Source organism: Rhinoraja longicauda, chromosome 3 (genome assembly GCF_053455715.1).
Source record: "Rhinoraja longicauda isolate Sanriku21f chromosome 3, sRhiLon1.1, whole genome shotgun sequence".
NCBI classification, from domain to species: Eukaryota; Metazoa; Chordata; class Chondrichthyes; order Rajiformes; family Arhynchobatidae; genus Rhinoraja; species Rhinoraja longicauda.
In genome coordinates, this window is record NC_135955.1 from 98,351,782 (window position 1) to 98,376,648 (window position 24,867).

At 44.2% G+C, this 24,867-nt stretch overlaps 1 protein-coding gene across 1 annotated transcript in view; it reads left to right on the forward strand.

The window, feature by feature from the left end:
• Positions 1 to 22,652, forward strand: part of slc30a5 (solute carrier family 30 member 5) — a 51,828-nt gene extending 29,176 nt beyond the window's left edge. Inside the window, exons 8-16 of the mRNA XM_078396730.1 lie at positions 1,266 to 1,436; positions 5,430 to 5,718; positions 8,502 to 8,710; positions 11,323 to 11,480; positions 11,835 to 11,964; positions 12,862 to 13,099; positions 14,942 to 15,168; positions 16,796 to 16,924; positions 19,994 to 22,652. Coding sequence (XP_078252856.1) covers positions 1,266 to 1,436; positions 5,430 to 5,718; positions 8,502 to 8,710; positions 11,323 to 11,480; positions 11,835 to 11,964; positions 12,862 to 13,099; positions 14,942 to 15,168; positions 16,796 to 16,924; positions 19,994 to 20,164 — 1,722 coding nt within the window. The 3' untranslated portion in view covers positions 20,165 to 22,652. The remainder of the gene's footprint in view (positions 1 to 1,265; positions 1,437 to 5,429; positions 5,719 to 8,501; positions 8,711 to 11,322; positions 11,481 to 11,834; positions 11,965 to 12,861; positions 13,100 to 14,941; positions 15,169 to 16,795; positions 16,925 to 19,993) is intronic.
• Positions 22,653 to 24,867: the final 2,215 nt, after the last annotated feature.

Consider the following 24,867-nt stretch of genomic DNA (forward strand, 5'->3'; position numbering starts at 1 on the left):
TTGTCAATGCTGTACATTTGTTTATCCAAATGTTTGCGTTAGATCAGGTCGGCAATTATTTTTCTTATTTACTGTTTTAAATTATTTGATTCCTTTGTTCATCCCCGGCTCTGCTCCAAGTTTAGTCATTTCCTTATGAATCACATCAAAAGTAACATACTTCTTATCTCGAGTTTAATAATCTAAAGAAACAATATAGAGAAACAATCTGAAGAAGGGTCTCGACCCGAAACGTCACCCTTTCCTTCTCTCCTGAGATGCTGCCTGACCCGCTGAGTTACTCCAGCATTTTGTGAATATAGAGCAGTGAATTCACTCACCAGAAAGAATAAGCATCATTTCTATTTAATCTATAGTATAAACTGTTTTGGCATGGAATATGTGCAGATGTTGGTTTAAATCGAAGAAGGACACAAAATGCTGGAGTAACTCAGCGGGACAGGCAGCATCTCTGGAGAGAAGGAATGGGTGCCATTTCGGGTCGAGACCCTGAAGAAGATACATCCATGATGTATCACTAAACTAAACGGTTCTATGTGATTCTCTAGTGCAAGAAGTGAAATGGTTCACCACCAGGATGAGGAGATGCAGATTTAAGCTATTGATGTTTCCCGTGTACTGAGTTGCCATTTTTGGTCAGTACATCCAGGTGAAACATTGAAAGCACCCTATTTGTATTCTCAGACACACTGCTCAGATTTAATCTCCTCCAAGATGCAAGCTAAGAATGATAGTATTAAAAGTCAGAACTCATGAGGTAGTCACTTCACGATATAACTCAGGCACTGATGCAAAAAGTTCCAAACTAACTGAAGACGAGATCATTTATTTCTGAACCAAATAAATAAATTGGTGGCTGTGGTGCAGCGGTAGAGTTGCTGCCTCACAGCGCCAGAGACTCAGGTTTGATCCTGTCTACGGGTACTGTCTGTACGGAGTTTGTACGTTCTCCCCGTGACCTGCGTGGGTTTTCTCCGAGATCTTCAGTTTCCTGACACACTCCAAAGACGTACAGATTTGTAGGTTAATTAACTTGGTGTAAATGTAAAATTGTCTCTAGTGTGTATAAGATAGTGTTAATGTGCGGGTATTGCTGGTCGGTGCGGACTCGGTGGGCCGAAGGGCCTGTTTCTGCGCTGTATCTCCAAACTAAACTAAATTAACAAATCGAGATTTATCTTTTACAACTTTAATTTGCACACTGCAACTTTTATAAAAACATGTTTGTGGAAATTCACCATTTGCTTTGCTTTTGTCTGTTTTAGGGTGGGGTTTTGCTACTGGTGATGTCGTTATGTTTTAAGGTTGGTTTTCATACAGCCTCCAGAAAACTGTCTGTGGATGTTGGGGGAGCAAAGCGTCTCCATACGCTGTCTACTCTCATGTCAGCCCTATTACTGTTTCCATGGGTGATCATATTGACCGCAACCACAGAGGTAATTCTGCTTGGAATACATGTATCAGGTTTTAAAGCATATATACATATATATTGTAAGAAAATAACTGCAAATCGAAGGTATTTATTTCACAAAATGCTGGAGTAACTCAGCAGGTCAGGCAGCATCTCAGGAGAGAAGGAATGGGTGACGTTTCGGGTCGAGACCCTTCTTCAGACTGAAAAAAATATATACTTATATATTGTTGGCTTTGGAAAGTGGGTCACCATAATTTAAAACAAACCAAACATCAGTTTTACTAATGGTGCAGTTCTCCTGTATCGTCGAAACATAGAACATAGAAAATAGGTGCAGGAGTAGGCCATTCGGCCCTTCGAGCCAGCACTGCCATTCAATATGATCATGGCTGATCGTCCAAAATCAGTACCCCATTCCTCCATTAACCCCCATATCCCTTGAGTCCGATAGCCCTAAGAGCTCAATCGAACTCTGTCTTGAAAACATCATCTCTCTCCTAGTCTTCACATGGGCTGAGCGTGATGCACATCACCTTGTTTGACCCAAGGCTAAATCCATGGTAGGGCCGAATATGTCATAGAAACATAGAAAATAGGTGCAGGAGTAGGCCATTCGGCCCTTCGAGCCTGCACCGCCATTCAATATGATCATGGCTGATCATCCAGCTCAGTATCCCGTACCTACCTTCTCTCCATACCCCCTGATCCCTTTAGCCACAAGGGCCACATCTAACTCCCTCTTAAATATAGCCAATGAACTGGCCTCAACTACCTTCTGTGGCAGAGAATTCCACAGACTCACCACTCTCTGTGTGAAGAAATGTTCTTGTTGGGTTGCTCCTGGGCCTGGCCAAGCGGGCCATCCGCGACTCACGGCGCCAGGCAGAAGAGGGCTCTGCCCGAGCCAGCTGCCTACCCCTTTCCCGGGGTTACATCCGCGCCCGGGTGGTGTTGGAGAGGGACTAGGCGCTGTCCACGGGCACCCTGGGAGATTTCCGGGACCGCTGGGCACCGCGGGGGATTGGATGTATCCTGGATGGGGATTGTAATATAATTGTATAATAGTTTCAATTGGTATATTTGTTTGTATAGTATTCTGGTGGTGGGTTCTGTTTTGGTTTTATTGTATTGTATATATTATTTTAATATTTGAATAAATATTTTTGATAAAAAAATTTAAAAAAGGCTAAATCCAAATCCATGTTTAGTTTAGTGTGGAGATGCAGGCAGCAACTCTACTGGTGCTCCACTGTTATGCCCCTTGTATTTTCCATATATGCCAAGAACACTTCCTTTGCGTTCACCTCTCGCTTTATCTCCACCCGGAACGCCACCCATCCTTTCTCTCCAGAGATGCTGCTTGACCAAGCTGAGTTACTCCAGGAATTTCTGTTGTGTCTATCTTTTGTAGTACGACCAGCATCTACAGTTCTTTGCTTCCGCATTGTTTCACCATGAATTCCATTTGGCGGTCACTCTTTGATACCGCAAAACTCGACATTTAAAATTAATATTTTCATTCTCGTGAATGACATTGACATTGTGTGTGTGTGATCATGCTGTGCTGTTCTGTTCTGTCTTTACATTTATTTAAAGACTCAATTTTCTCCCCCATATCGATTTCCCCCCCCCCACCAAATCTACGGTATTCTTGCCCACAAAACAATTCACGTCTATTTCTACCACTAAGACGCTGTAACTGTAAGTCCACTCGGTCAGTTTTCTCTTTGTCTCTTCCTATCACTAAGAAGTTCTGAAAATTTTATATGTTTAAAAATTCATACGTTCAGGTTGTTGCAAACATGTATGTATTGTTTGGGACACAGCTGAATGTTACATGATTAATACGTATTTTGGGGGTGGCTAGTTACTGACTTTCATGTTCGGCGTCCTGTATTTTCAACGTTCCCGTACTGTTCAAGAATTAACCTGTTCAGTGCCACCCCTGAGTATACTCGGGTCAGGGCCAATAGTGGAAAAAAAACACTTGGCAGTGAACAGGTTAATTAATAAACCTCAATTCACTAAGCATCCAATAATCATTCATTCATCCAAGAACTTCCACTGGTATTTTTATGTCCTTCAATTCCATTAAGGAATGTGTTTTTTGACAAGCACTGGTTGTAAATGCTCAGGGTAATTTATGACTGCATTATTATCAGGGATATATTTTCTCTTAATTAAGCACCCATTTTTCATCAAGAAATTATTCCTCCTTGGATAAGGAGCTCGATTGTACCTAACTTGTCAAGTTAGGTAAGGGGGAAGTGCAGCGAGACCTGGGTGTCCTTGTACACCACTCACTGAAAGTTGGCCTGAAGGTAGAGCAGGCAGTGAAGAAAGCTAATGGCATGTTGGCCTTCATAACAAGAGGATTTCAGTATTGGAGTAAAGAGGTTTTTCTGCAGTTGTATAGGGCCCTGGTAAGACCACGTCTGGATTATTGTGTACAGTTTTGGTCTCCTAATTTGATGAAGGACATCCTTGTAATTGAGGCAGTGCAGCGTAGGTTCACGAGATCGATCCCTGGGATGGCGGGACTGTCATATGAGGAAAGATTGAAAAGACTAGGCTTGTATTCACTGGAGTTTAGAAGGATGAGAGGGGATCTTATAGAGACATATAAAATTATAAAAGGACTGGCAAGCTGGATGCAGGAAAAATGGTCCCAATGTTGGGGGAGTCCAGAACCAGGGGCCAGTCTTAGAATAAAGGGGAGGCCATTTAAAACTGAGGTGAGAAGGAACTTGTCACCCAGAGAGTTGTGAATTTGTGGAATTCTCTGCCACAGAGGGCAGTGGAGGCCAAATCACTGGATGAATCTAAGAGAGAGTTAGATAGAGCTCTGGGGGCTAGCGGTATCAAGGGATATGGGGAGAAGTTGGGCACAGGTTACTGATTGTGGATGATCAGCCATGATCACAATGAATGGCGGTGCTGGCTCGAAGGGCCAAATGGCCTCCTCCTGCACCTATTTTCTATGTTTCTATGTAAATAAAATAGTCTGATTTTACTAAAGAAGAATTCACGGTGCGTTTAGTTTAGTGATACAGCGCAGGAAAAAAGGCCCTTCTGCCCACCGAGTCCGCACTGACCAGTGATCCCCGCCCACGAGCACTATCGTACACACAGGCGACAATGTACAATATTTACAGAAGCCAATTAAACTACAAACCTGTATGTCCTTGGAGTGTGGGAGGAAACCAGAGCACCCGGATAAAACCCACGCAGTCACGGGGAGAACCTACGAATGCCGTACAGACAGCACCCGTGGTCAGGATCGAACCGGGGTCTCTGGTGCAGTCAGGCACATTGCAATTATGGAACCATTTTTAAACATGGGTGACAGACACTGCACGGTGCTTTTTAAACAAGGAACATTACACTAAAGTGACACATTAGTGCAAGTACCATTTGTGGACTATTACAGCAAGGTTTATTTTCAGAATTATCCACAAGTAAAAATGCATTAAATCCTTTCCCATTGCAGCACATGTCCGTAAGCTTTTGAAGGCATCTGCTACATTTCTTTTAATAATACAATTTGCTTCATGGTGATAGAGACATCTAGTTACATTTTCACAATATTTTCTCCATCATTTATCTTCGTGCAGGGGTTTGATTAATATTCAGCAGTTTAATGCTGTGGCACATTGATTGGAATAGCATCAATGTGTTGCTGAAGTATTGTTGGTGTAGTGGCGTAGCAGTGGAGTTGCTGCCTTACAGAGCAGGAGACCCAGGTTCGATCCTGACTACGAGTGCTGTCTGTACGTAGTTTGTATGTTGTCCTTGTGACCACGTTGGTTTTCTCCGGTTTCCTCCCACACTCCAAAGACGTTTGTAGATTAGTTAGCCAGTAGAATTGTCCCTAGTGGGTAGGATAGTGCTAGTGTGCGGGGATCGCTGGTCAGCGAGGACCCAGTGGGCCAAAGGGCCTGTCTCTAAAGTAAGGTTTAAAGCATCTTTAGCCGGGACAGGTGCCTTACTAATTATTTTCCTTTTTATCTTAAAGAATAAAATTGAATCCTGGTCTTCTCTGATCATGCCATTCGGGACTGTCATCTTCTGTGTGCTAATATTGGACTTCTATGTGGAATCCGTATGTTCAGCCAAGATTGACGTTTCAAAGTGTGCACAGTACGGCTCATTTCTCGTCGTTTGTGGGGCCGTACTTCTTGCGAATTTCTGGACACATCCAATAACTGACCAGCTGCGTGTGATCAACAAACAGACGCTGCAACACAGCACTGAACACGTACTGTCAGGCGGAGTTGTGGTCAGTGCTGTTTTCTTCATCCTGTGTGAGTCATCTCATTTTCAGATATTTTACAATGCAGGTGGTCCACCGATTTTTCTGACATCCTTGTTTCCAGAAACTTTGTCGCATTTTCCCTTTTGCCAGATGTTGGATAAACTCCTTTGGAGTTTATTCACAAAATGCTGGAGTAACTCAGCGGGTCAGGCAGCATCTCAGGAGAGAAGGAATGGGTGACGTTTCGGGTCGAGACCCTTCTTCGAAAGGGACCCTTGAAGATGGGTCGAGACCCGAAACGTCACCCATTCCTTCTCTCCTGAGATGCTGCCTGACCCGCTGAGTTACTCCAGCATTTTGTGACTAAATACCTGTAATTTGTACCAGCATCTGCAGTTATTTTCTTACAACTCCTTTGGAGTAATCTGTTCAGTTTTTCCTGTTTAGCCCCACTAATCTTTCTCCAGGAGATAACTATTGGTGGTGTTCAGAGGTTATAGGAGCAGAATTAGGCCATTCAGCCCATCAAGTCTACTCCACCATTAATTCGTGGCTGATTTATCTTTTTCTCTCAACCCCATTCTCCTGCCTTCTCCCCATAACCCCTGACGCCCGTACTAATCCAGAATCTGTCAATCTCTGCCGTAAAAATATCCATTGACTTGGCCTCCACAGCCTCCCTAAAGAATTCCTCCTCATTTTTCTAAAGGTGTATCCTTTTATTCTGAAGCTGTGTCCTCTGGTCCTAGACTCCCCCACTAGTGGAAACATCCTCTCCACATCCACTCTATCCAGGCCTTTCACTATTACTAGGTTAATTCCCGGAATGGCGGGCCTGTCGTATGTTGAAAGACTGGATCGACTAGGCTTGTATACACTGGAATTTAGAAGGATGAGAGGAGATCTTATCGAAACGTATAAGATTATTAAGGGGTTGGACACATTAGAGGCAGGAAACATGTTCCCAATGTTGGGGGAGTCCAGAACAAGGGGCCACAGTTTAAGAATAAGGGGTAGGCCATTTAGAACTGAGATGAGGAAAAACTTTTTTAGTCAGAGAGTTGTAAATCTGTGGAATTCTCTGCCTCAGAAGGCAGTGGAGGCCAAATCTCTGAATGCATTCAAGAGAGAGCTAGATAGAGCTCTTAAGGATAGCGGAGTCAGGGGGTATGGAGAGAAGGCAGGAACGGGGTACTGGTTGAGAATGATCAGCCATGATCACATTGAATGGCGGTGCTGGCTCGAAGGGCTGAATGGCCTCCTGCTGCACCTATTGTCTATTGTCTATATTCGGTAAGTTTCAATTATGTCCACCCTCATCCTTTTAAACTCCAGCAAGTACAGGCCCAGTGCTGTCAAACGCTCATCATATGTTAACCCAATCATTCTTGGGACTATTCTTGTAAACCTCCTCTGGACCCCCTCCAACACCAGCACATCTTTCCTCAGATATGGAGCCCAAAACTGCTCACAATGCTCCAAATGTGGTCTGACCAGTGCCTTTTGAAGCCTCAGCATTTTTATTCTGCTGTATTCATACTATACACTACCTTATTCAGTAATGTTATTTTGGAAAACATATTCTAATTTGCTTTGCAGTTTATACATTCAGCATTCAAATTTAATGTTGTAGCTATGAAATTCTGACCTAATATTCCTCCTTCAAACCTAACACTTAAAACCAAAACCCTTTGCACCCTGAGGTACGAGAAACTGCAGATGCCAGAATCCTGAGCAAAAAACAAACTGCTGGAGGAATTCGGCAGGCCTCTGTGGAGAAAGACAGACAGACTGAAAATTAGTCCGATCTGAAACGTTGTCTGTCAATTTCCCTCCACACATGCCTGGCCCACTGAGTACCTCCAGCAATTTGTTCTCTGTAGTCTCCACCATTTTGCTCCTTCCAGCCGACTTTGGTCTATTAATCTCACACTGTGCAAAGAAAAATATAGTGTTAGACAATAGGATTGTTCATTCTTCCCTTCCTCCATTTGAAATTTGCAAGCTTTTGATATCGTTGCTTATTTGGAATGTAATAATGTAATAGATATAGCTTCTCCATGGATTGTCACCTTGTCGTGGTGGAGAAGCTCGTGTGGTCCTGAGATTCTGAGAGCGATGCCGTCTGGGTAGGGTCACCCATGGCGGTGAGGTCGAGGGGGAGGTCCCTGACAAAGAGCAATCCAACCAAGACCTCAACGGCGGAACAGGAGGGAGGATGACGGCTGACTTTGGCGGAGCGTCACAACGGCTGGGAAGGTGGATGGATGAAGGCTGCAGCAGAAAAGGGTCCCCGGTCGTCTTGGACTCCATGCCACTGGATCCTGACCCAGATCTGTCACGGACCGTGTGGTGGCTGTCTGTGCACCAGTCTCCCCACGTTAAACAAAGTCACACACAGGTGACAGGAGGACAGTCATACTCGCTTCGAGTGACCGCCGATGATGAATAGATTATAGGCTGGTGTCTTGCTTTGGTTACAATTCCATGTCAACTTGAAAATGTATTTCATAAGTGATAGGCCGAATGGCCACACTCTGCTCCTATCAAGTCTACTCTGCTATTCGATCACGGCTGACCTATCTCTCCCTCTTACCCCCATTCTCCTGCCTTCCCCCCACCCATCTCTGCCTTAAAAACATCCATTGACTTATCCTCCACAGCCTTCTGTGGCAATGAATTCCTCAGATTTACTTTTTAATCAGTTCATATATATTCACTGTTGGTGTATATAATGTATTAAAAAAAGTTTCCGAGAAATTAAAATTAGCAAATCTCAAAGGTAGGACAAAACAGCAATTTATTTAATTCACTAATATTTTTATTTCCCAGCTGCCAGCATCTTGGCCTCGCCTTCCAAGAAGGGCCAGAAGGGTACTCTAGTTGGATATTCGCCTGAAGGGACCCCACTGTATAACTTCATGGGTGATGCTTTGCAGCACACTTCACAGTCATTGCCCAGGTTCATCAAAGACTCCTTAAAACAAATTCTGGAAGAGTATGACTCCAGGCAGATCTTCTACTTTCTCTGCCTTAACCTTGTGAGTACTTGATGCTTTTCTCCATGCATAAAATGAAAATAAAGTTGTGTAGGAAAATAACTGCAGATACTGGTACAAATCAAAGGTATCACAAAATACTGGAGTAACTCAGCAGGTCAGGCAGCATCTCTGGAGAGAAGGAATGGGTGACGTTTCGGGTCGAGTCCCGAAACGTCACCCATTCCTTCTCTCCAGAGATAGACAATAGACAATAGGTGCAGGAGGAGGCCATTCGGCCCTTCGAGCCAGCACCGCCATTCAATGTGATCATGGCTGATCATTCTCAATCAGTACCCCGTTCCTGCCTTCTCCCCATATCCTTAAGAGCTCTATCTAGCTCTCTCTTGAATGCATTCAGAGAATTGGCCTCCACTGTCTTCTGAGGCAGAGAATTCCACAGATTCACAACTCCCTGACTGAAAAAGTTTTTCCTCATCTCAGTTCTAAATGACAGATGCTGCCTGACCCGCTGAGTTACTCCAGCATTTTGTGATACCTAAAATAAAATAAATATTGTTTTTTTTCCTCATCTCAGTTTTTCTTCATCTCAGTTCTAAGACAGATGCTGCCTGACCCGCTGAGTTACTCCAGCATTTTGTGATACCTAAAATAAAATAAATATTGTTTGAGCAAAGATCTATCGTAAAAGAGTTTTAGCAAGATATTTAATAAACATGGCAGACTCGGGTTATGTTTATGAGAGGTGACTCGAAGCTTGATCAAAGCTTTGGCTTTAAACAATAATTTTAAGGGAGGAAATGGTGGCGCAGCGGTAGAGGTGCTGCCGTACAGCGCGAGAGACCTGGATTCGATCCTGACTACGGGTGCTGTCTGTACAGAGTTTGTATATTCTCCCCGTGACTGCGTGGGTTTTAGACAATAGACAATAGGTGCAGGAGGAGGCCATTCGGCCCTTCGAGCCAGCACCGCCATTCAATGTGATCATGGCTGATCATTCTCAATCAGTACCCCGTTCCTGCCTTCTCCCCATACCCCCTGACTCCGCTATCCTTAAGAGCTCTATCCAGCTCTCTCTTGAATGCATTCAGAGAATTGGCCTCCACTGCCTTCTGAGGCAGAGAATTCCACAGATTCACAACTTTCTGACTGAAAAAGTTTTTCCTCATCTCAGTTCTAAATGGCCTACCCCTTATTCTTAAACTGTGGTTTAAACTGTTTTCTTTGGGTGCTCCAGTTTGCTTTCACACTCGAAAGACGTACAGGTTTGTAGGTTCTTGGTTCTTGGTCCTCCAAAATATTCCAAATGGAATTTAAACTGGAGGTGGCGGCGTAAACTGGAGGTGGCAGAGTAGGTTAATTATCCCTAGTGTGTGTGTAGGATATTGTAAGTGTGCGGGGATCGCTGGTCGGCATGGACCCCAGTAGGCCGAAAGCCTCGCTTCTGCGCTGTATATCTAACTAAACTAAAGTGCGGTGAGAAAGGTTTTATGAACGAAACCATCATAGGTAGGAAAAATGGAAGGAGGCTGGAAAGGGAGAGGTTAGGATATGGATTTACTGCAGGTTAATGAGGTTGAAGAAAGATATTGTGAAGAAAATTTACTGTAAGAATTACTTCAATTTCGTATAGTTTGGGATGGTAAATTAGCACGGGCAAGGATGATTAATTGGTATAGCATTAGAGAGAGGCAGTTTTCGGTCAATTGACATTGATGGAGAATGTAAATAGTCATGACAGTAAGTAAACTTTGAGGTGAGAAGGGCAAGTGTGATGATTTCAGCAGAGCAGGCGAACTAACATAAGGATGCAGCAAAACAATGTGTTGGAAATAAAAAGAAACATTTTTGATGTGCAGCAAACCTACCTTTTGACATACACCGATCAGCCAAAACATTATGACCACTGGACAAGTAGAGTGATAACATTGATTATCTTGTTACAATGGCATCTCTCAAGGGGTGGGATATATTTGGCAGCAAGTGAACAGTCAGTTCTTGAAGTTGATGTGTTGGATGCAGGAGAAATGGGCAGGAGTAAAGACCTGAGCGACTTTGACAAGGGCCAAATTGTTGTGGACATACGACTGGGTCAGAGCATCTCTGAAACGGCAAGGCTTGTGGGGTGCTCCCGGTCAGCAGTGGTGAGTACCGACCGACAGTGGTCCGAGGAGGGACAAACCACAAACCGGCGACAGGGTGTTGGGCGCCCAAGGCTCATTGATGCGCGAGGGCAACGAAGGCTATCCCGTCTGGTCTGAACCGACAGAAGGTCTACTGTGGCACAAGTCACAGAAGATGTTAATGGTGGTCACGGGAGGAAAGTGTCACAATACACAGTGCATCGCACCCTGCTGCGTATGGGGCTGCACACAGAGGACCAACAGCATATTAGGCAGGTGGTCATAATGTTTTGGCTCATCAGGTCATAATGTTTTGTCTGATCGGTGTAATGTATCATAATTATTCCCAAAGACACTTGATGACATCTTTGCCCATTGGCTTCACGCATATCCGTGTATTCTTCGTATTTTTAAACGTAACTGTGATATTGGTAAGAAAATAATAAAATAATCAAAAGCATGTGCAATCTTGTATGTTAATCCAGCTCTGAGCAAACAATCAAAGACTGAGTCATCCCGTTCTTGTTTTAGGCCTTTACATTTGTGGAATTATTCTATGGAGTGTGGACGAACAGCCTTGGGCTTATATCCGATGGTTTCCACATGCTGTTTGACTGCTCAGCACTAGTCTTGGGTCTCTTTGCAGCTCTGATGACCAGGTGGAAGGCAACTCGAATTTACTCGTATGGGTTAGTGTCTCTAATGTTGGTCTTTGCATCCCATCGTACTCGTGTACACTAGTGTGGAGAAGTCATTCTGCTATCAAGATCGGACTTCGTTTCTCATGGGTCATAGGAGCGGAATTAGGCCATCCGGCCCATCAAGTCTACGCTGCCATTCAGTCATGGCTAATCAATCTATCCCTCTCAATCCCATTCTCCCGCCTTCTCCCCATAACCCCTGACACCCTTGCTAATCAAGAACCTAATCAATCTCCACCGTAAAATATGTCGATTCCCTTGGCCTCCACGGCCTTCTGTGGCAAGGAATTTCTCAAGCCAAGTCTCAAACAAATGAAACTATTTTTCTCTTCCTCACTGCAGATACGGCCGCCTCGAGATTCTGTCTGGATTTATTAATGGCCTTTTCTTAATGGTTATCGCATTTTTTGTTTTCATTGAATCTGTGGCGAGAGTCTTCGATCCTCCAGACATTGACACAGAAATGTTAACGGTGGGTGTTTCTTGATGCTTACCGAACGTACGTATTTAACTCTATACAGGCACTTTGTGTTTTACGCGGGATTTACTCGCTTGAAAAGTAGCGCGTTGATCAGAAAGGCGTAAATTAGACATGTACGTGACTTGAGTGCGTCATTCCAAAAATATCTCTAAACTAAACTATCGTTCCATACTAAGGCCGAAACACCCAGTGACGTTGAGGTACACAACTGAAGATGTGTCTGAATGGTAGCAACATCACCTAGTGGTCACCCCCAAGAACAACACCTGTCAATTGTAGTGCAAGTCAAGTCAAGTTTATTTGTCACATACACACACACACACGATGTGCAGTGAAATGAAAGTGGCAATGCCTGCGGATTGTGCACAAAAAAGAATTACAGTTACAGCATATAAACAAAGTTAATAAGTTAATATAGAGAAGACAAAATTTAGTCCCTGGAGTTATAAAAGTTAACAGTCCTGATGGCCTGTGGGAAGAAACTCCGTCTCATCCTCTCCGTTTTCACAGCGTGACAGCGGAGGCGCTTGCCTGACCGTAGCATCTGGAACAGTCCGTTGCTGGGGTGGTAGGGGTCCCTCATGATCTTGCTTGCTCTGGATCTGCACCTCCTGATGTATAGGTCCTGCAGGGGAGCGAGTGTAGTTCCCATGGTGCGTTCTGCCGAATGCACTACTCTCTGCAGGGCCATCCTGTCCTGGGCAGTGCTGTTCCCAAACCAGACTGTAATGTTGCCGGACAGGATGCTCTCTACAGCCCCAGAGTAGAAGCAATGAAGAATCCTCAGAGACACTCTGAATTTCCTCAGCTGTCTAGCTTACAACCTTAGGGATTGTAACAACTAGTCCTACTAATCGATCTGTTTTACTCCTCTTTAATCCTGCACAGCCTGTTTCCATCGGGGGTCTGATCGTGAACCTGATTGGTATCTGCGCCTTTAGCCATGCCCATTCCCACGGTGGCTCTCAAAGCAGCTGCTCATCGCAGGAACACGGCCACGGCCATGGGCATGGACACGGACATGGGCATGGACATGGTGACCATGGGCACGGAGGGCATGGCCACGGTCACAACCACGGCCACTCCCATGGACCCTCAGCGGGGGGGATGAACGCCAACATGAGAGGTAAGCTGTGTAGGAAAATAACTGCAGATGCTGGTACAAATCGAAGGTATCACAAAATGCTGGAGTAACTCAGCGGGTCAGGCAGCATCTCCGGAGTCTGAAGGTCTCGACCCGAAACGTCACCTATTCCTTCTCTCCAGAGATGCTGCCTGACCCGCTGAGTTACTCCAGCATTTTGTGTCTACCTTCGATTTAAACCAGCATCTGCAGTTTATTTTCCTACACATAAATAGTCATTTTGGCATTCATTTTTTTGTAAAGTATCTTTTTGGGTATTAAAAATGTATATGAAGTTGGTTGGTGTGTAAGAACCACTAAGCGGGAAAGAGTGCGGAGAAGATTTACGAGGGCTTTGCCAGGACTCGAGGGCCTGAGCTACAGGGAGAGGTTGGGCAGGCAAGGACTTATTCCTTGGAACTCACAAGGCTGAGGGGTGATCTTTTAGATTTAGATTTTTAAATTTAGATTTAGAGATACAGCGCAGAAACAGGCCCTTCGGCCCACCGAGTCTGCGTCGCCCAGCGATCCCCGCACATTAACACTATCCTATACCCACTACGGACAATTTTATTTTACATTTGCCCAGCCAATTAACCTACATACCTGTACGTCTTTGGAGTGTGGGAGGAAACTGAAGATCTCGGAGAAAACCCACGCAGGTCACGGGGAGAACGTACAAACTCCGTACAGACGTCGCCCGTAGTCAGGATCGAACCTGAGTCTCCGGCGCTGCATTCGCTGTAAGGCAGCAACTCTAACGCTGTGCCTCTTATAGAGGTGTACAAAATCATGAGGGGAATAAATAGGGTGAATAAACAGAGCATTTTACCCAGAGTAGGGGAATCAAGAATCAGAGGGCATAGGTTTAAGGTGAGAGGGGGAAAGATTTAATAGGAACCTGAAGGGCAACTTTTTCACACAGTAGACGGTAGGTATTTGAAACTAGCAGCCAGAGGAGGTAGGTACTATAACATAATTTAAAAGACACTTGGACAGATACATGGATAGGAACGGTTTAAAGAAATGTGGGCCAAACATGAGCATATGGGCCATCTAGGTTGGCATGGACGAGTTAGACTAAAGGACCTGTTTCCGTGCTGTATGACTCTAGAACACTCAAACTTAAATCCATGAATCATACGATGTTCCAGTATAACAAGACAAATACCAGAGCTTTTGTCTGCAAGCCTGTTAGCCTAATCTATTTCACTTGATAATAATAATTTATTTGAAAAAGCGACAATGTGCATTAATTGACATTCAAACAAATGTAAATGTACTCGAGTTAGCCGAGAGGCTGGTTTTCATCGACAGTCCCTTAGCCTGATGTTGTTAGACATCCTTTCTCCTATTCACATACAAAGCCCTAAACAGGCTTGCCCCCCCTATATCAAAAATCTTCTTACCCACCACTCTATCTCCATGTCCCTCAGGTCGGCCGACTTGGGGCTACTCGCTATCCCGCGGTCTAGGCTTAAGCTCAGGGGTGACCGCGCTTTTGTGGTTGCAGCTCCTAGACTGTGGAACAGCATCCCTCTCCCCATCAGAACTGCCCCTTTCGTCTTTGGAGTGTGGGAGGAAACCGAAGATCTCGGGCAAAACCCACGCAGGTCACGGGGAGAAAGTACAAACTCCGCACAGACAGCACCCACAGTCAGGATCGAACTCTGGTCTCTGGCGCTGTGAGGCAGCAACTCTAGCACTGCACCACCTGATAAGAGTTGAATGAATTGATAGAAGAATAGATATTTATGATGCAATGTATTTTATGGTATTGCATGGCCAAAATAGTCTTGAGACATGAATGTACATTCCTTTTGCAATATGGCGTCTCTGTTACAGGAGTGTTTCTGCACGTGCTGGCAGATACACTGGGCAGCGTGGGAGTGATCATCTCGTCTCTTCTAATTCGCCAGTTTGGATGGCTAATTGCAGATCCTATTTGTTCTCTCTTCATTGCTGTGTTGATCTTTCTCAGTGTCATCCCACTAATGAAAGACGCTTGTCAGCTGTTGCTGCTCCGAACACCGCCTGAATATGAGAAGCAACTCAGTACTGCCCTTAATAAGGTCAGCATCTGTACATTTCCTAACATCTACTGCATACTCTTTTCTCATAAAATGCCACATTTTCTGAAAGCAATCTTGCAACTTGATTAAATGTTACTACAGAATGACATGTCAATAGAATTCTCAAACTACACAGCCAGGGTGTAGTGCATGCAGAGTTGCTGCTTAGATGTAAGAGCTAGATCATTATACACCAATCAGCCAAAACATTATGACCGCCTGCCTAATATGCTGTTGGCCCGCCGTGTGCTGGGCACAACCAGTACCCCGTTCCTGCCTCCCCTGACTCCGCTATCATTAAGAGCTCTATCCAACTCTCTCTTGAAAGCATTTAGGGAATTGACCTCACTGCCTTCTGAGGCAGAGAGTTCCACAGCTTCACAACTCTCTTGAGTGAAAAGGTTTTTCCTCATCTCCGTTCTGAATGGCCTATCCCTTATTCTTAAACTGTGGCCCCTGGTTCTGGACTCCCCCAAACATCAGGAACATGTTTCCTGCCTCTAGCGTGTCCAATCCCTTAATAATCTTATATGTTTCAATAAGATCCCCTCTCATCCTTCTAAATTCCAGTGTATACAAGCCCAGTCGCTCCAGTCTTTCAACATACGACTGTCCCGCCATCCTGGGATTTAACCTAGTAAACCTACGCTGCACGCCCTCAATAGCAAGAATGTCCTTCCTCAAATCTGGAGCACAAAACTGCACAATACTCCAGGTGCGGTCTCACTAGGGCCCTGTACAACTGCAGAAGGACCTCTTTGCTCCTATACTCAACTCCTCTTGTTATGAAGGCCAACATTCCATTGGCTTTCTTCACTGCCTGCTGTACCTGCATGCTAACCTTCAGTGACTGATGCACTAGGACACCTAGATCTCTTTGTACTTCCCTATTTCCTAACTTGACACCATTTACATAATAATCTGCCTTCCTGTACTAACCTCATCATTTATCCACATTAAACTGCATCTGCCATGCATCTGCCCACTCACACAACCTGTCCAAGTCACCCTGCAACCTCATAGCATCTTCCTCACAGTTCACACTGCCACCCAGTTTTGTATCATCTGCAAATTTGCTAATGCTACTTTTAATCCCTTCATCCAAGTCATTAATGTATATTGTAAATAGCTGCGGTCCCAGCACCGAGCCTTGCGGTACCCCACTGGTCACTGCCTGCCATTCTGAAAGGGACCCATTTGTCCCCACTCTTACATTATCTTACATTTTTTCACTGTAACAGCTTGAACCTTTTCAGCGTACTTCGGTACACCTGACAATAAATAAATAAATAACCTGAATTTATCTTAAACTACAATTCAACACCCAAAACCTTGTGTTGCTGCCCTGAAGCATGTTTACAAAAGAACTCGCTACACAAAAATCGGCTTGATTCTTTATACCTAGTTTACTGATTATTCATTTATTGTATTATTGATTGTTGTGTATTTATTTACAATATGGCATTCATGGTCCTATAAAGCTGCAGCAAATAAGATTTTCATTGTTGCATGCCGAGTACATATGACAACTACACACTCTTGGTTCATTAAAGTGATGTAGACATTATAGTGGTCTTTGAATGTACTTAAAATATCCCTCTTTATCTTGTTGACATACGATTTTCAGATCCAGAAAATTGAAGGCATCATATCTTTTCGAGATCCTCATTTCTGGCGCCATTCAGCTAGTATAGTCGGAGGAACCATCCATGTGCAGGTCATGCCCGACGTTGTGGAGCAGAGAATTGTACAGCAGGTACAGTACCACTTTAACACTAGACCAAGTGGACCTGTTGGGGACAAACCTCTCCTACATTGGTGCAGCACCCTCACCCCCACCTCCCCTTCCCCCCCTCCCCTTTCCCCTTCCCCACTTTCCCCCTTCTTCCCCTCCTCCCCTCCCCCTCCCTCCACCCCCCTCCCTCCCTCCACCCTCCCTCCCTAGGAGATAGATCTAAACTTTAAAATGTGAATAACTATAAAAATATAACACCAATTTCAATGAAATTTCTTCCATTAGCACCAAAGGAACGACGATGAGTAAGGTGGGCCTAAAATTGTTGCGCTATCGTGTACCATTTCGGCTGTTGTTCAGGAACAAACAAACAAACAAACAAACAAACGAGACTTTTGGTATATAGAAGATGGTGCTTCCCTAGTTACATGATACTTAAGAAAGCACTAATGTGAAGCAAGCTCATTAACTATCCAAGTTTGCCATGACAGAACACATCTTTAAAAATTAAAATGTAGTTCATCTGGTTAGCTCCAACTATAAATACTTATAGAGTCATACAGCATGGGAAAAGGCCCTTCAGCCCAACTTGCTGACCAAGATGCCCCATCTACACTAGTACCACCTGCCCGCGTTTGGCCACTTCCCTCCAAACTTTTGGTATCCTGTAGTAAAAATGCAAATCATCTGTATAGTGACTTTAGTTTATTATCGTCATGTGTACCGAGGTACAGCAAAAAGCTTTTGTTGCGTGCTATCCAGTCAGTGGAAAGACAGCACATGATTACAATCAAGCCGTCCACAGTGTACAGATAGATACTGGATAAAGGGTATATGATTTAGTATAAGATAAATCCGATAAAGTCCGACTCAAGATAGTTCAAAGGTCTCCAATGAGGTAGATGGGAGGTCAGGACCGCACTCTAACTGGTGAGAGGGTAGTTCAGTTGGCTGACATCTCTCATCTCAGGACGTCTGTGCCATAGAACCAGGAATATTTATTTGAAGTGTTGTCACAGTTTTAATGTAGGAATTACAGCAGCTAATTTACTTAGAACGTCTCCAACAATATGAGGAATGACCAGATATGCATTTAATTAATGATGGCTAAGTGATAAATTTTAGTTTAGTTTAGAGATATAGAACGGAAACAGGCCCTTCGGCCCACCGAGTGAGTACCGGCCAGCAGTCCCCGCACATCAACACTATTCGACACACACTAGGGACAATTTACAATTTTACTGACGCCAATTAACCTACATACCTGTACGAGTATGGGAGGAAACCAAAGCACCTGGCAATACCCCACACAGGTCACGGAGAGATCGTACAAACTCCGCACAGTCATCAGCTGTAGTTGGGATTGAACCCGGATCTCTGGCGCTGTAACAATATATTCCTTTATTTGTCTCACACCGGGGAAATTTGCAACTCTACCGTTGCACCACCATGACGTACTTTTGCTGACTGGGAAAAACTCCAATGCAATGCCATGGGGGGTGATTTACATCCACTTAAAGCTGAAGGGACTTTGGGTTAACATCTAAAAGATGGTATCTCCAGTCATTTGCCATTCCTCAGTCCTGGACTAAAGTGGCTGCTTAAGTTTTGATGTTCTGCACTCTGGAATAGGGTCTCAGAGTCCAAGATACAAGCCACTGCTGATCCTGACAGCCACTTAGATGTTTGGGGAATTTAAAAGTCAAGAGTATTTTATTGTCGTATGTCCCAAAACGGAACAATGAAATTCTTACTTGCCGCTTCACGATAGAAAGAACAAAGAAGGGAAGAAGATTTAACTCTTTTTTTGCCTTCCATCACAGTGAGGAATGTGGGGGAGTCGCTGTTGTGGATGTTCATGTTAAAAATGTATTTGTGTGCCTTGTTGCTCTTTATTAGTACAACTGTATGGCAAATCAGATTCCTCGTATGTCACAAGGCCCCGGCTACCTTCACTTCCACTGCAGCACCCATCCACTTGTGTCCTACGTGTGGGCGTGCCTTCCGGGCCCGGATTGGCCTCACCAGTCACTTCCGGACCCACAGTCACCAATCCTCCAACTGAAAAGTGAAGTCATGGTCATCTTCGAACCCGACTTCACGGACAACAACATGTCGCAAAACATACTTGGCTAATAACATACTATTATGATTATGATATGTAAACATAGCACTCTGTAAAACCCATAACAAACAACGAGAAAAAGTTCAGTATATATACATTTTTTAAATATATAGACAATAGTAGTGCAAAGTCAAAAATAATATCCCCAAGTCTATATAGTTTGGAGCCTATTTGGAGGTAATTTACAGAGGTCAATTAACCTACAACCCGGACATCTTTAGGAAACCCACGTGGTCACCGAGAACGTGCAGTCTCTACAAAGACAGCACTTGAGCTCAGGATCAAACCCGGGTCTCTGGGGCAGTGAGGCTGCAGCTCTACCAGCTGAGCCACTGTGTCGCCCTTGAAGGAGGACCTTTGCATGCCTTGGGTATGCAAAACAGAGAATTGCAATGTGACTTGTCATATGTGACAAAGTATTCATTCCTTCATTCATTCCTATAATGTAACGAGAATTAACCCGTAGCCAGTAATCAGCGGTGCTGACTCGAAGGGCCGAATGGCCTACTCCTGCACCTCCTTGTCTATTGTCTAAACCCAAAGCTCAGTTCTGATTATTTGATGATAATAATAATGATAAAAATGAATAGGTTTATTGGCCAAGTATGTGCATATACAAGGAATGTGCCTTGGTCTCTGCTCACAAATGACAACACAAACATACAGTTAACAATTAAGAATGAAGCCTAACCACATCAAAACAATAAGGATACAACGTTACGGTCTAAACATGTGGGTGAAAATAAACCAGGGCAAAACAGAGACTACAGACTTTGGTTATTGAGTAGAACTACTACTCGTGGGGAAAAGGCTGTTTTTATGTCTGGCTGTGGCTGCTTTGACAGTCCGGAGTCGCCTTCCAGAGGGAAAGTTGTTTATAAAAGTTGTTCCATTCAAAAGGAACTATGAAAAATGATTCAAAATCCACAATGATCGATTATATCTCTCGTGTGTGTTGCATTTAGGTGACGGCTGTTTTAAAAGATGCTGGCGTAAATAACCTGTCGGTCCAGGTGGAGAAAGAAACGTACTTCCAGCACATGTCGGGGCTGAGTGCGGGTTTCCACGACATCCTTGCAATGACGCAGCAAATGGAAGCTGTGAAGTATCTGAAAGACGGTACTTATATCATGTAACGAGCCCTGAAACCAAGGAGTCTATGGAAAAGGAGCCGCGGCACTTCAATGTAACGGGGATTTTATAAATAGCCTATTTATTTAAAGAAGAACTGGACAAAATCATGCAGAGTTAAACACGAAATGGTGGAGTAACTCAGCGGTGGTGCAGGCAGCACCTCTGGAGAGAGTAATTGGGTGACGTTTCGGGTCAAGGCCCTTCAGTCTGAAGATGGGTGTCGACCCGAAACGTCACCCATTCCTTCTCTCCAAATGTCCTGCCTGCCCCGCTGAGTTAGTCCAGCATTTTGTGTCTATCTTCAGTGTAAACCAGCATCTGCAGTTCCTTTCCACACAATATAAAGTTGTTTGGGAACAGTTTTAAAATCCAGATTGGTGAACAGAAATTTAAATAAAAGCTCTGAAATGTCAGCAGCATTTGGACATTTTCAGAATTAAATGCCTGGAACAAAAATATTCTCCATTGGTATTGTGCATCTGCGGGTTACTGATGGCGTTTACATTTTCACTAAAAGGATTACATTTATTATTTTTCTTGCACTCTACACAAAAGTTCACATTGATGGTTGGGAGAAGGTAACAAGAAAGAGAATCTCTGTTTGACTGAGATTTGACCAATGGTGCAATTGGGTTTATCTGGTGTGGGAAAAGCCTTGTGGATAATTGACCAACAATTTGCAGTTATAATATCAGCTTTGTATCATTATGTTATTATTTTCCATGTATTTTGTGTACAATCTTCTGGTGGACCATTGGATGTCAAATATCGCTTTACTCTTTATTCACATTTTTTTAAAGTTCTTGGGAAAAAAAGGCTATACATGCAGTTAATCTGAACTAAAGACTGGGCTTGTATTCATATTATATTTTTTCATATTTTTTTCATATTTCAGATACAGCGCGGAAACAGGCCTTTTCGGCCCACCAAGTCCGCACCGCCCAGTGATTCCCGCACACTAACACTATCCTACACACACTAGGGACAATTTTTACATTTACCCAGTCAATTAACCTACATACCTGTACGTCTTTGGAGTGTGGGAGGAAACCGAAGATCTCTGAGAAAACCCACGCAGGTCACGGGGAGAACGTACAAACTCCGTACAGACGGCGCCCGTAGTCAGGATCGAACCTGAGTCTCCGGCGCTGCATTCGCTGTAAAGCAGCAACTCTACCGCTGCGCTACCGTGCCGCCCTGGAGTTTAGAAGGATGAGAGGGGATCTGATAAAAACGTTAAAAAATTATAAAAGGACTGGACAAGCTAGATGCAGGAGAAATGTTCCCAATGTTGGGGAAGTCCGGAACCAGGGGCCACAGTTTAAGAATTAAGGGGAGGCCATTTAAAACTGAGATGAGAAAACAAAAAATTTCACCCAGAGAGTTGTGAATTTGTGGAATTCTCTGCCACAGAAGGCAGCAGAGGCCAATTCACTGGGTGAATTTAAAAGAGAGTTAGATAGAGCTCCAGGGGCTAGTGGAATCAAGGGATTATGGGGAGAAGGCAGACACAGGTTACTGATTGTGGATGATCAGCCATGATCACAATGAATGGCCTCCTGCACCCATTTTCTATGTTTCTAAAACAGACAATGGTGAAAATACTCAGCAAATAGGGTGGCACGGTGGCGCAGCGGTGAACCAGACACCCTAGTTTAATCCTGACTACGGGTGCTGTCTGTATGGAGTTTGTACGTTCTCCCCGTGACCTGCGTGGGTTTTCTCCCGAGATCTTCGGTTTCCTCCCACACTCCAAAGACGGAATGTTCTTTATTCCATTGGGATTATCTTTATTAAGTTGCTAGTGTTAAAAGTTGTACCTAATATATATATATTATAAGTTCTTGGAGCAGAATTAGGCCATTCAGCCCATCATGTATACACTGCCATTCAATCTATCCCTCCTCAACCCCATTCTCCTGCCTTCTCCCCATTACCCCTGACACCCGTACTAATCAATTATTCTGAATATAATTTCAAATCTTCAGTCAGAGCTAACATATCCCACTTTTTAGAAGTGTTTCAAAAATATACAGGTACCGTTTCTGTAAATATAAGTAAAGTAAGTTCTCTTTGTACTAGCACTACATAAAACTGGAACATGCCATTCTGGCAGCATCTGTGGAGGGAAATCGCTGTATCTATCTATCTATTAGGTAGTCCTACAGCGTGGACACAGGCCCTTCGGCCCAACTTGGCCCATATACTTCTAATTCTATCCTGCCCATCTACCTGTTCATATATCTTTTAATTAAAGATTATTGTAGATTGGCAATATTTTTGCTGCCTCTTACCGGGAAACTTCATGTAAGAGCCAGGGCTTTTGCAAATGGAAGGGTGGAGAATGGACTACATTAAAATGAAACAAAATTCATTGAAGATTTTTGTTGGCATCAGATTTTTCTTTGTGTGATATAATTTTAGGCAACCCCTTTAAAAACATGGGATTTTGTAAATTTATAATGTGCCTGGAATTCATACTGGCAAGGAGTTTGAAAATGTCCTAAAATACCCCTTAAACTGGATCACTATTTAATGGTTCAATAATGCTCTATTTGTCACGTAGGCAACTGCACAGTGAAATTCATTTTGCAGAAATTACACATGCGGGGCGCCGCCATTTTTGGCACCATTATTCAAAGTCCCAAGCGTGTTCGATGTACTGGAGTAGTTCTGGCAAACCGACAGCCCTCTCCTCTACAGGCCCGGCCATCTTTGTGTCCCGTGGGCGCCTCCTGCAGCGACCTTGGCGCTGGAGACAACCCCGGTTTACCCTCACACCCGTCCTCTCTTGCTCCTCACCCCCCCGACTTCTCCAGCTCCTTCCCGGTCCCGCCGACCGAAGGGACTTCGGGTGGGCACCTCGGCTGATGAATTAACAGCACACACATTTGTAGATTAATAGGTGCCACAAGAGAAAGGGTTAGGAGGGAATTGTATTACCATGGGCTGAGGATTGATAGCCGGATTACTGTGGAATTCTCTGCCTCAGAAGGCAGTGGAGGCCAATTCTCTGAATGCACTCAAGAGAGAGCTAGATAGAGCTCTTAAGGATAGCGGAGTCAGGGGGTATGGGGAGAAGGCAGGAACGGGGTACTGATTGAGAATGATCAGCCATGATCACATTGAATGGCGGTGCTGGCTCGAAGGGCCGAATGGCCTCCTCCTGCACCTATTGTCTATTGTTCACTTGCTTCAGATTTTATCAGCTTACAATTAAGTTCTGCGGAAGACAAGTACATTGAAGGGTATTGACCCGAAACGTCGCCTATTCCTTCTCTCCAGAGCTGCTGCCTGTCCTGCTGAGTTACTCCAGCATTTTGTGTCGAAAGAATATTTTTCCCTCTAGGTATAATCAGCTAATAGTTTGTTGTACTGGTCCTGTGGACATTGTTAGGAGATGTCTGCTCAGGTCATTTAGTGAGATATTTCTTCACAAGTAGGCGACACGCACAAGATCAATAGAGGTGAATGCTATAAATATAATAAAAATAATTTAGCTTATGATAGCTCCATTTCAGGGGATTCTGTGGCTGAGCGAAGGTGTTGAGCGAAGCGATCGCCGAGCCTGCGTTTGGTTTCGCCGATGTAAAGAAGTTGACATCTAGAGCAGCGGATGCAATAGATGAGGTTGGAGGAGGTGCAGGTGAACCTCTGTCTCACCTGGAAAGACTCACCATTTCACCATTTATGGGGATTTTTTTTAAGAGAAAAATTATGTCATTGGATAAGACAAAAAAAAATAGTGTTCAATTTAATTAGACATAAGAAGGTAAGAAGCCTTTCTTGCAAACTAAAACTCATCAGGTCATCTTATTTAGAACATAGAACAGTTCAGCATGAGAAGAGGCCCTTCAGCCCACAATGTCTGGGCTGGGCATAGGACCATCACTTATCCATAAAAGTGGATCGGCAAGGCTTATATTCACTGGAATTTAGAGACATGAGAGGGGATCTTATAGAAACATAAAATTCTTAAGGGGTTGGACAGGCTAGATGCAAGAAAAATGTTCCTGATGTTGGGGGAGTACAGAACATGGGGTCACAATGTAAGAATAAGGGGTAGGCCAGTTAGGACTGAGACGAGGAAAAACCTTTTCACCCAGAGAGTTGTGAATCAAGGGATATGGGGAGAAAGCAGGAACGGGCACAGATTTTGGATGATCACATTATAGACAATAGACAATAGGTGCAGGAGTAGGCCATTCAGCCCTTCGAGCCAGCACCGCCATTCAATGCGATCATGGCTGATCACTCTCAATCAGTACCCCGTTCCTGCCTTCTCCCCATACCCCCTCACTCTGCTATCCTTAAGAGCTCTATCCAGCTCTCTCTTGAAAGCATCCAACGAACTGGCCTCCACTGCCTTCTGAGGCAGAGAATTCCACACCTTCACCACTCTCTGACTGAAAAAGTTCTTCCTCATCTCCGTTCTAAATGGCCGACCCCTTATTCTTAAACTGTGGCCCCTTGTTCTGGACTCCCCCAACATTGGGAACATGTTTCTTGCCTCTAATGTGTCCAATCCCCTAATTATCTTATACGTTTCAATAAGATCCCCCCCTCATCCTTCTAAATTCCAGTGTATACAAGCCCAATCGCTCCAGCCTTTCAACATACGACAGTCCCGCCATTCCGGGAATTAACCTAGTGAACCTACGCTGCACGCCCTCCATAGGCGGTGCTGGCTCCAAGGGCCAAATGG